The following is a 12,044-nucleotide window of genomic DNA, read 5'->3' as shown; positions in this document are numbered from 1 at the left end:
ATGTTTAGATATTCGCCGTTTAGAGAGAGAGGATAAATCAAATTTTGAAATTATATATATTTCTTTGTGCAATCTTCCTAATCCACAATCAATCATCGATATGGCCATAATAAAGTGAAGTTTAATACAAGAGAAAATATTTTTTTTAGAGTTATAAAGATTTACTTTTTCCCAAGTAATACACGTAGAATTTTTAATCAGATAGCCAATCTTTTTATTATTGTAGATAATAACATTTAAATATTGAGTGTTATAGTGCTTAGTCAATTTGTTTCGTCTCAAAGATGCATAAAGCATAGTGCATAGAGTCTGTTTCTAAAAAATAGTATTGCTGACTTTTATAATATTTACATGTAACAAGTCGATAATATGTAATAAATTTTTATTTTACCGACAGTCAGCTTAGTCGGTAACGTTCAGTCGATAACGTTCTGTCGGTAACATTCAGTCGGTAACATTCAGTCGGTAACGTTCTGTCGGTAACATTCAGTCGGTAACATTCAGTCGGTAACGTTCAGTCGGTAACGTTCAGTAATACAAAATAAATTCTTTATAAAATAGTATTGCGTTGGCAACTAAGTGATTGCGGATTTTTTTTAAAAATAACCGCAACTACTTAGTTTCCAACTTAATATTATATTATTATATATAATATAAAATAATAATTCTTATAACATTATAAGAAAGAAGAAACAAAGGAAAAATAAAACCATTTACGATTCAATGCAGCAATTAAAAAAAGTTCTCATAAGAAAGATAATGAAAGATAAAAATACTAAAGTTAGAAATTGTAAAAATGATTTTTCTCGCGATCCATGTTAATGATCGAGGAACATTTAAAAGGGAACAATAAACCGGATAGAGGATTTATGCAATCACGTCTTGTGGCACGTTTTGTAATTTTACCAGCCTAAATACGAAAGAGAAACACTTAACGGTAAATGACGTCAACCAACAATCGATCGAAGACGTTTATTCAATTCTAGGAAGAAAAAAAGTGTTGAAAAAGAATGAAACGAAAAAAAAAGGAAAGTAAATATATTCACATTATCGATGTATATAACCACATGTATAGCAGCACTTATGTTCGAGGAACCCTATCTGGATTTTGCTTAAAAGTAATTCAAACAAGTTGGTATAGATAGTGATAAGATTACAGAAGTTTTTAATCTCTAAGGTGTGTTACGATTCTGAAATCATTCTGTGTTGAAATTTCAACTACGACGCGTGCTAAATATCAAAATGCCAGGTAACAAGACATTCATTTTTTAATCCGTTCAAAGAGTATTTTTAAATACGTTATATTATTTTTGTAATCAACAAAACTTTCATTTACACATTAAACGATGTAATAATTAACATTTTATAAAGGATAAATGTACATTTAACAAATTGATTTAATTGTAAAGCTTTGACGTAACATTTATACATGCAGTAGTAGTATCGTTGAATAACAATACTCTGCATATACTTTGTTATATTTTTTGTTCTTTTTATTAAATTGTTAGGAATATTGTATAAATGAATATGTTATTATATTATAATAATTAACAGCCTATAGATGGGTTCATCGGTCAGCGGGATTGTCAATACCCGAAACAGCTGTTGTCGGTGGACGTGACATAGATGGAAGTACCATTTATGTTGGTAAAGCTTATCACGAAGGTGATGTGCTTCCAGCTAAAATAATTCCTGACAAAAATGTTGCTTACGTTTGTTACAACGGCGAGGAACATCCCAAATCTGATTTCGAGGTAAAAAACCATACATGATTTTATATAAAATCCAATTACATATATATATATGTTTCTCTCTCTTTTCATTTCATTTGATTTTTTTATCTTTCATCGATGCACTTAGTTCGAATACTATGCAATGTCATTTTGTTTCGAATTCATATTGGAAAGAAAAAGAAATTTTTGTGTAAAAAATAAAAAAAAACTCGATACACTTATATAATCGGAATAACGCGAAATGTTAGATCATTCTAAATGATTAGTATCATATAATATTATATCGATTGATTTAGATTCTCTTGTAATCTTATCAAATTACTAAAAAAACAAATGATATTATTACCGATATGTTACTTTTTGCACGAATAGATACGTCAAGGTAATTATCCAAAGTAAATCATGCGCATAATGAAATTCCAAAGAAAAAGAAAAACTAACTAACGGTTTAAGGAAACTTCTTTTTTCTTCTTCTATTTTTTGGGCTAATAAATTAATCTCATTATTAGACGAGACGAATTAAGCGGATAATTTCGTAGCGAGATTAAATTGATTATTATTAATTATTAGAACATTATAACTAAATAAAAATGATAATTTTTGATTTAGGTATTATGCCAAAGCGAATACGTATGGGAATTTTGCAGTAACGGATCAATTCCTGCGGATGCAGTAGCCGGTGGTGAAACACGCGACGGTGAAACATTATACATTGGTCGTGTACTTCACAATGGTTCTCAAACAGTTGGCAAGGTGGTATTTTAAAAATATATTAATCTATTTAATTATTAATCGATAATTCGAATGATCGATAAATAAATCGTTTGATTTTTTTCTTTATACAGGTACAACCCAGTCACGGTTGCCTTTACATTCCCTTCGACGGTGAAGAATTATCTTTCAAGGATTACGAAGTTCTTACCATTCGTTAATATTTTACTGTACAACTTTTGTATATGATTATAATATGATGATATAATTAACAGGTTAAAAAAAAAAGAAGAAAAAAATCATTTTATTCATCGTTAACTTCGAAATGTGATATTCTTTTCTATGAAAATTTCCCCCTCCAAAGTCACCACTGCACGGGAACGTTGAAAAAAATGTAAAATAGTTTAAACAATTACATAAAAATTAAAAGAATATTAAAATGAGAACGTTATAATATTAAATTTGATTGATTAAGTAGATTATTTTCTTTTATACACATGCGCAACTTTTGGAAAGTCATACAAACAACATTTAATAAAAGTAATTAACATAGAGGACAAAGGCTCAGTCTGAAGGGGAATTTCGAAGAAGACAAAGCTCCGAACATATATTACGAACTTTTTAACAACAATAGACACTTCTATCAATTAATTAACAATTATTTAATATTTTAATGAATTCTTATTATAATTAAGATTGTTTAAACGCATATATATTTATTTAAATATTACCTAACTTTTGACGTACTTTAAATATTAATTAATTGCGATTTTATGTTTTAATAGATGAAAATTATACCCCTTCCTACCGAAGTCATCACTGCGCAAGAACATTACAACAAATGTACATTAGTTTAAACAATTATACAAAAAATAAAAGAATATTAAAATGAGAGCGTTATAATATTAAATTTTATTGATTAATTTTATTGATTTTCTTTTATACACATGCGCAATTTTCGAAAATTCACATAAACAACTTTCATCCAAAAAACTTTAACAGAGGATAATTACTCAGATCAACGGTGAATTTCGAGGAGGAGGGATCACAGAACATATACTCCGATCTTTTAAACAACAATAGACACTTGCATCAATTAATTAACAATTATTTAAGGTTTATAGAACAAAGTATTGTTCACTGCTATTATATATAATTGCTTAAACATATACATACATTACTTTAAATGTTACATACTCTTCTATTAACGTATTTTGAATAGAAAATAAATTTAATATGAATTTATTTATTTGATTTTAGATGACTGTTCCTTCAGCTTGGTTTCTTTCTTGAGTTGAAACATAATTATAAAATTCTCCGATTACTTAGATTGTTTTACAATCATTGTTACTGGCTAAATTAAATTTAATATTAAAAATGTTTATTAAACTTTTATTATTTTTTTAGAAGCAATTCAATGGGTAGCGGGTGGATTTCTTCTTCGCAAAGGGCGCCATTTGTTAAGAAGGAATTTACTTCAGGGATGCGACCCTGCCCACGCGAGCCTTGATTCTATCTTTCTCCCAGGGATAGAATCATGTCCTACCCTTAGCTTTTTAAAGTGAAACGCCCTATCTTGTTTTTTTATTTTTTTTTTTTTTTACTTTGCTCTTTTTAACTCAAGACTTTGCAAGCATACATGCATTTAGCATAGGAATCGAAAGCGATCGGAGGAATAACGTGCGCGATCAGTTAGACGGTTAGGTCCACGGCTATCTGTTAGACAGGCTTTACACGCCTGCTGTTAGCTTCTAATCGATCGTGTTGCGTTGATTTCTTTGTTTCGTTTAGATTTTTCGTCGTATATATTATTTCTATCGGGTTTTAATTCGCGTTTTGGTATGCATCGATGCATTTAGCATAGGAACCGAAGCTACACGTACCCAATTGGTTGCGTGGAGTGGAAGTTCCTCGTAATATATTTTATTATTACCCGTTTTCTTAACTTCGCGATTTGGTGTGCATCGATGCATTTAGCATAGGGACCGAAGCGACACGTGACTGGTCGAGGTACCCGGCTGGTTGCGTCAAGTCTAAGTTCCTCGTCGTATTTATTTATTTTATCGCGTTTTCATTCGGGTTTTAATTCGCGTTTTGATATGCATGAATATGCACGTAGCATAGGAACTGAAACTGCATTGTATGGGATGTCTACCAAGGCCATTGGCACCGGTGGCAAACTGTACGTGCAGCGTAAGTTCCTCGTAATTAAGATTAGAGTCAGTGGATTAGTCCAACCGGGGGGATACCACTTAAAAAAAAAACGTAAAAAGTTTCACTTTAAAATGCCTACCTTTCCACTTCTTTCCCCTTTTATTTTTTGTTTTGTTTGTTTCAGGTTGACAGGACACAGGACCACGCCAGGACAGCACGAGGACCACACCAGGACAGAACGAGGACCACACCAGGACCAGAAGAGGACCAGAAAAGGACTTACTTTTAATAAAGTATAATGTTAAATAATTATCTGTACAATTAATTGTATAATTAAGTGTATTATTAAATGTAAAATTTTTATGTATTTATTCTTCTCGTTTTAGCATCGCACGCGTGTGATATGTATTTTAATTGTGTTTTATTTGTTATCAGGTTTCTTTTATCATTTCTTATTCTTTCTTCTCATTCTTTATTTGATATTCCGGATTTCCCTTCTCGGGATTTTCATTTTCTATGGGTTTCGACTTAGGTCGTCGGATGGGGACATCTTCAGGATGCACATCCCGGGTCTTCAGAAGCGGTTACCTCCTCGTGGTTAGACCTGGGCAATGGTATTTTACTTTCAGTATAATGTTTAACATATTTTATATGTTAAACATTCCATTGCAAGTAAAATCTAGCCAAAGACCGCTTGCCATAAACATTATAATTGTAATTAGTTTCTTTTAAATCTCTAATTAATATCATATCCTTATTCCTTTTTTCTTTGTTCCTTTTATCCATTTAATATACAGAAACTAATTACTTTATAATGTTTTTTAATAACTTTTATGTATTTACAGATACCAGGGAGTAGTCCAAAATTATAGTAATTAAAGTTGCGATGTATAAAAGAGATTGCATTCGATTGATCCATTGCATTTTTACAGTCCTAGAATAATATTTTTTTTACAGGTTTCTTTTTTAAATCATAGCTGCAGTTGATAGAAAGCAGACTGTTTCTTTCTAAAGAATCGGTAATAAGATATTACGTTATACATCATATGTAATGTTGCTTTTGAAATCGTAATATATTCTTTAAAACGATTATTTAATTTAAATAGTGAACAAGTAAGCTACTCGTGTGAGCCACTATAATGGCTCATCGACCTGGAAAAAATAATCGCTAAAGCCACTTTAGTGGCAGGCCGGCTAAGGCCTATATCGGTAATTGCAGTGCTCTACCCTTATCCATCGACCGTCGGTAACTGCCACCGTCGGTAACTGCCACCGTCGGTAATAATAGACTTAAAAATTTTTTTACTCTACTTCGGTAATATTTTGTATTTAGGTTCCTGACGGTCAATATTATTAAAGTACAAACTCTCATAAAAAACGGTCGATGTTTTATAAATATTACCGACAGTGGAGTTACCGACAGTGGGAGTTACCGACAGTGGAGTTACCGACAGTGGAGTTACCGACAGTGGGAGTTACCGACGGTCGATGGATAAATGTAGAGCACTGCAATTACCGATATAGGCCTTAGCCGGCCTGCCACTATATTGGCTTTATCGATTATTTTTTCCAGGTCGATGAGCCACTATAGTGGCTCACTCGAGTAGCTTGCTTACTCACTGTTTGAATTAAATAATTGTCTTCATAGTCATTCATATTTAAGTGAAATGTTAAAGTTTAAGTATATATATGTATAATATATTTTTAAGAAAAATTATAATTTAATCATTAAGGAAAATTTCCGTAAAACATACGAACTTTTTTTACTAGATTAAAAAAAAGGCCGATATTATATTGTAGCTAAAAAAACCCGTATCTTTCTATAAATTTTTTTGAATATAAAAATCTTGTTGGAGATTGAATTAAATCTTTTTTTTTGTATAGTAGGTAAAAAGGGTAAATAAACACATCCATTAAAATCCTTATAAATAATGTATATATTTTTATTCTCTTTACATTTTTTATGGCTATTCGACAAAATATTATACATCAATTATTTTACATAAATATATTTTACATATCATACATAAATACATTGTTAGGAGAAGGTTGATTTATTTATATTTTTATTATTATCTTAACTATTATTATCATTTTGAATATTAATTAGATGAATAGTGTCGTCATTATTAATCACTGTAACAAGAAGTTTATGGTAACTAAAATACGATACATGAACGTGTGTGTGGGTGTGTGTGTCGGTAGATACGTGGTTTACGAATCGTGAAAACACCGCATCCAATGGTTGTACCATACCTCGTCGTTCCCAAGTGTTCTACCTGAAACAAAATCCAAATGAAGTTCGGATTATTAAAAATTGTATTAATCTCAATCCGTGATTTTTTTCAAGTATATGAGTGGAAGTACATGATATTATTTTCTCAATAGTTTTATAATACACCTTTCTGTTATAAGCTTACAATGTCTCGTGAATGAAATCTATTAGATCAGTAACATTTTGATTGACAGAAATATAAATTGTAACGATAACAATAATGTGTTTACCGTTAGGCAAAGTACATCTCCCACATTCTCCCAAATTAGAATGTGGTGGCTAAAGTGCTGGACATTTCTTCTTAAGTATCATTATGTGTAAGATCATGGTGTGAATTTTAATTATACTCATACTATCACAGATATGATAAATAAAGAATACCATTTACTTGGTGATACTTTATAAAGAAATCGTCTATTAATAATTTTGAAAATTTCTACACGTACACTTCTCAAATTTTTCCCAACCCTACATACATATATATATATATGTATATATAATAATATATATATATATATTATTATTTAATTATATATATAAATTATTAATTATTTATATTATAATTATTATTAATTTAATTATATATATAATAAATATTATTTTATTATAAAAATATAATAAAAATATATAATATATCTATATATATATATAATAAAGCTATAGTATATGATGTATATACCTAACGTATATATACGTGTATATATAATATGGGCGTTTAACCACACATTGCATATAGTATGCAATTAGAGGTAGTAGGATAGAAGCTACGAAAGAAGATCGGGTACAACACCGTCGTCTAAATCTTGCAACACAACAGAACTGTTATAGAACTGAATCGAATATTTTACAAGCATCACTCGAATTGCAAGCATTACTCACTTGACGACGTCATACAATCAACTTAAGAGCCAGGGCCGACCGTAGATGCATAATGTGTGTTGTGTGTGTGGTGTGTGTGTTTCCTGAGATATTATTGTTATCTGCCATACTACTGAAAAAGAAAAGAAAAAAAAAAAACCATTTTATTTCGATTCACTGATCATAATCAAATCGTACTTGTTGGAGTGGGTGGGTCGGTGGATTTATGCGAAATTTTTTCCCCCAAACAATTTCATTCTTCTTGTGTCATTTTTATTTCATTCTTTTCTTTTCATTTTTTGTTTTCCTCCACGTTAAATTTATCTTTCGCAACGTTTATTATTTGTTTGTATCATTTCGAAGTATCTTTTTTAATCTTTTATTTTTTTTTTGTAAAGACAATTTGGATTAATCATGCGGACATAGTTGTTAATAACAATTCGTACAACACATTTTAGGAGATAAAATATTCAAGGTATTAACACTTGAGTATATTTACTCTTATATCTTATATTCGTGATCTTATTCATAAAAATAACTTTCATTAAAAACTGGCCTTGACAGAGTTATCAATGATCTTTATATTTTATTTATCATAATAGAAAATGACTTAGTTAATTCAATTTGTCATATATAGTATAATGTCAATAAAGTATTATATCTTAATTTAATGATTCACCCGGTATAAAGGATAATGACACCTTCGTAATATAACTAATCGGTATTCCTGTTAAAATATGATCGCAGATTTCTAAATAATTCAATTAAACAATGAATCATCTGTGGCAAACAAATGTTTCTGAGTTCAATTATTTTTAACAATTCTTACACACATTCACAGTATATTATATAATATAATATTTAATATTTAATATAAAGTTTAATTTATAAGATGAGTATTTATTTTTTAATATATTACATAGATTATTTAATATTATATTTTTTAGAAACAAATGTGTCTGAGTTCAATTATTTTTAACAATTCTACATACATATATTTATATAATATATCTATAATATTTAATATAAGTTAATTTACAATTTTATTTTATTTTTTAATATATTATATTATATATTATTTAATATTTATTTTTTTAGAAACAAATGTTTCTGAGTTCAATTATTTTTAACAATTCTTACATACACATTATATTATATAATATAATATATAATATTTAATATAAATTTAATTTATAATATTTAATATTTATTTTTTATATATTATATTATATATTATTTAATATTTATTTTTTTAGAAACAAATGTTTCTGAGTTCAATTATTTTTAACAATTCTTACATACATATTATATTATATAATATAATAATTAATGAAAATTTAATTTATAATAGTAATATTTATATATATATTAGTCTTACACACTTCATAAAAATAATAATATAAATAAATAAATATATCAAAGAAAAAGAAAAAAAATAATATAACGTTTACCATTTTCCCGTTTTTTAATACATAACAATCGTACTAATCGTTGAAAAATATCTCGACGAGGGTTTTTACGAGCATCGAACGAATAACGGGGGCTCGATTATGCAAATGACGCGAAGGATAAAAAATGAAATGGTTTGTTTTTTATTTGTGGCGAGACGATACGTCACGGAATCACGGAAGAAAATTAAATCCGTTGGGTAAGGATCTTTTTTTATTTCTTTTTTTTTTTTTGTAAAACGATCGATAACTATTTCTGTTCGAGTTCGTAATAATGATCACGATGACTTAGCGTAATCGTCTCGGTTGATAGAAGGTCGAAGAAAAATTCTCCCAATCATTTGCATTTGAATGTATTAACGTAGACTTTGATACACATTGTTAGATCTGTAACAATTGTTTCATTCTATATTACAAAAGTTGTATAATTTGTGTTAAATCAAACAATTGGATTTTTTTTAATCAGTTATTCTTTCGTACAGATTCTAATTCCAATAAATTAAGTATAATAATGATAATAATAAGAATAAAGATAAATGTGATAATAATAAACAAAATATTCGTAATTTTTCTTATACGTTTGTTTTTATTTATTTATTTATTTTTTTTATTTTATTATATTTATATTATATTATATTATAATATATATATTGTTTCTTTTTATTTGTTGATTCAGAATTCCTCTGAATATCATATGGCGTCCCTCTTTCCTAACCCTAATTCTCATCACTACATATATATAAGAATATTATGATCTATTATTTTATTATATTTTTATATTATTTTACTTTAGTTATACGGAATCAACCCGCTAAAAACGTATTTGTAATTTAATCGCCAGCATATAAAATCATGTACGGCCCGCCTCCCCCCACCAAAAGCACCACAACACCAAACCTGACTCGTCCAAGATCTGACCTCATCGCAGAGCATCCAGGTCATTCTCGTTAGCATTTTAGTTTCAGGTTACTTTTCATTAACTCTTGCATATCAGAGACTGTTTGCGTGACCTAGACTCATTAATATCGAGATTTTTAATTGAGCATTAAAACGATGGGAAAGATTATAAACGTCGCAATAAATTATCCGTGCGAAGTGAAAATGTGATTTATGTTTCTTTTTTTTCTTCTCTTTTTCCTTCTATTATTATTCTTCTTATGATTATTATTATTATTATTATTACTTCTTATTATTTTTTGAACGAAACAACTCAACATTATTGTCAATTGTTCAACTGTATATTCTTTTTGCTTATCTTTTTCTTTTTTTTTTTTTTATCGGGTCACATCGTTGGTAAAATAATAAAACATATTCGGAATGTTAGAAAACACAATTTGTCGCAAGAGTGATGACAGCGGAAGAGAAGAAGAATAAAACTAAAATAAATAAATTAAAAAAAGAAAGAATATATTGTTAACAAATATAATAATAATAATAATAATAATCGATCATTCGTTTTAAAAATGTTGTAAAATATTATTAATAAAAAGTAAATGTTATTAACGTACGAAAGAAAAATGTAACAACTCGTCTAACGATCAGAATAATAATCGTACGTATATGAATTAGAAACAAAAAAAATATAAACGGTTTTAAAAAATACGATCATATTGTTCGACAAGAATCATTGTACAAAGAATAAAATAAAATAAAGAAATCTGATAAACGGGAACGAGAAATAAAAGACAAATTTAATAATGTTAATGAACCGATGAGAATTAGGTTAGGAAAGAGGGACGCCATATTGATATTCAGAGGAATTCTCGAATCAAAAATAAAAAGAAACAAAATCTAACAACGAGATTAAAAAACGAACGATAAAAAAAAAGAAAAAAAAAGGGGGGAAGAAAATTCAATATAAATTTAATAGAATAATTATATAAAAAAAAAAGAAAAAAGGTGTGTTGGATTAAAATCAAGGCCAAAAAGTTTCAAGTAGTGGTACCTCAAACTGATACTCTAAGAACGGACCTTGGTGTTTTATGGGGACCGCTTCTTGGGCTGACCTTGACCCGAAAAAACATTATATCGACAATAAGAAGAATGGGAGAGAATTCTTAAGTGTATTACTCGCATGATTCTTCTTCTTGTTCTTGCGTTCACGTGATCGTATTATCATTGTTGTTGTCGTTGATGATGATTATTATTATTATTATTATTATTAATAATAATAATTGGACAAGGTAAAAAAGAAATGTGTGTGTGTGCTAAGTATAGTATATTATTAAAATTAAATAATGTATATCTTTTTAATACATAAAAGATTCCGAACAAATTGATGATCGAGTTACTGAATAAGTCCCAATAAAGGGACGAAACGTTCAACAAGATCAAAACGTGACGTTCTGATTGTTCTTTTTGTACCTTGTCCAACTACCCTGTGATACATTGATTAATAATAATTTTCATTTTCGAGACTTGACAAACAACTAATTGAATTATTATTATTATTATTATTATTATTATCCATAGGAACTGGTAAGAAAAGAATACCGTTTGTAAAAAAGTAACTGTTGTTTAGATGTACTCTGATGAAGCACTGGCAAACGTTTAGAGTATGGACCAGACTACTGGGTGGATGTACTCGAGGGGCAACTCTCCTCAATATCGAAGAGGGGAAGAACATTAGGTTGTGGAAGAGGGGGGAGGAATAGGAGGATGAGGATGAGGATGAGGTGGTGGAGGTGGTGGAGGAGAAAGAAGAAGGAAATCGTTAGCTGATGGTGAAGTAAGAGACAGAGAGAGAGTAAGTGAGAGTAGAGAGTGAGAGTGAGAGAGAGAGAGAGAGAGAGAGAGAGAGAGAGAGAGAAAAGTGATATTGGTGGTGGTGGTAGTGGTACACACAGGAGAAGATGAAATAAGAGG

At 29.0% G+C, this 12,044-nt stretch overlaps 1 protein-coding gene and 2 long non-coding RNA genes across 3 annotated transcripts; 1 reads left to right on the top strand and 2 right to left on the bottom strand.

Annotated features, from left to right (window-relative positions):
- The first annotated feature begins 752 nt into the window (after nt 1-752).
- On the top strand, nt 753-2,770 carry LOC122517650 (natterin-3-like). The gene is made up of 4 exons (XM_043636160.1): nt 753-1,249; nt 1,555-1,754; nt 2,343-2,486; nt 2,579-2,770. Exons 1-4 carry the CDS (start codon nt 1,243-1,245, stop codon nt 2,663-2,665), a joined length of 438 nt encoding a protein of 145 aa, XP_043492095.1. The 5' UTR covers nt 753-1,242; the 3' UTR covers nt 2,666-2,770.
- Nucleotides 2,771-6,646: 3,876 nt separating this feature from the next.
- LOC122517633 lies at nt 6,647-7,687 on the bottom strand. Its single transcript, XR_006303899.1, has 3 exons — nt 7,558-7,687; nt 7,104-7,341; nt 6,647-6,877 (listed from the first exon to the last, which is right to left on the bottom strand). It is a non-coding gene; the product is annotated as an uncharacterized LOC122517633 (long non-coding RNA).
- Nucleotides 7,688-9,326: 1,639 nt separating this feature from the next.
- Nucleotides 9,327-11,762, bottom strand: LOC122517632. The gene is made up of 2 exons (XR_006303898.1): nt 11,673-11,762; nt 9,327-9,566 (listed from the first exon to the last, which is right to left on the bottom strand). It is a non-coding gene; the product is annotated as an uncharacterized LOC122517632 (long non-coding RNA).
- Between the last annotated feature and the right edge of the window lie 282 nt (nt 11,763-12,044).

The sequence above is a fragment of the Polistes fuscatus genome, unplaced genomic scaffold, assembly GCF_010416935.1.
Source record: "Polistes fuscatus isolate 324 unplaced genomic scaffold, CU_Pfus_HIC Scaffold21, whole genome shotgun sequence".
NCBI classification, from domain to species: domain Eukaryota; kingdom Metazoa; phylum Arthropoda; class Insecta; order Hymenoptera; family Vespidae; genus Polistes; species Polistes fuscatus.
This window is presented reverse-complemented; position numbering and strand designations above follow the sequence as displayed.

Bases quoted from the DNA above. Each gene is read 5' to 3' on its own strand.
- LOC122517650 (XM_043636160.1), top strand. The intron at 1,755-2,342 runs GTAAAAAACCAT...TTTTTGATTTAG, and splicing joins ATCCCAAATCTGATTTCGAG to GTATTATGCCAAAGCGAATA. The intron at 2,487-2,578 runs GTGGTATTTTAA...TTCTTTATACAG, and splicing joins GTTCTCAAACAGTTGGCAAG to GTACAACCCAGTCACGGTTG.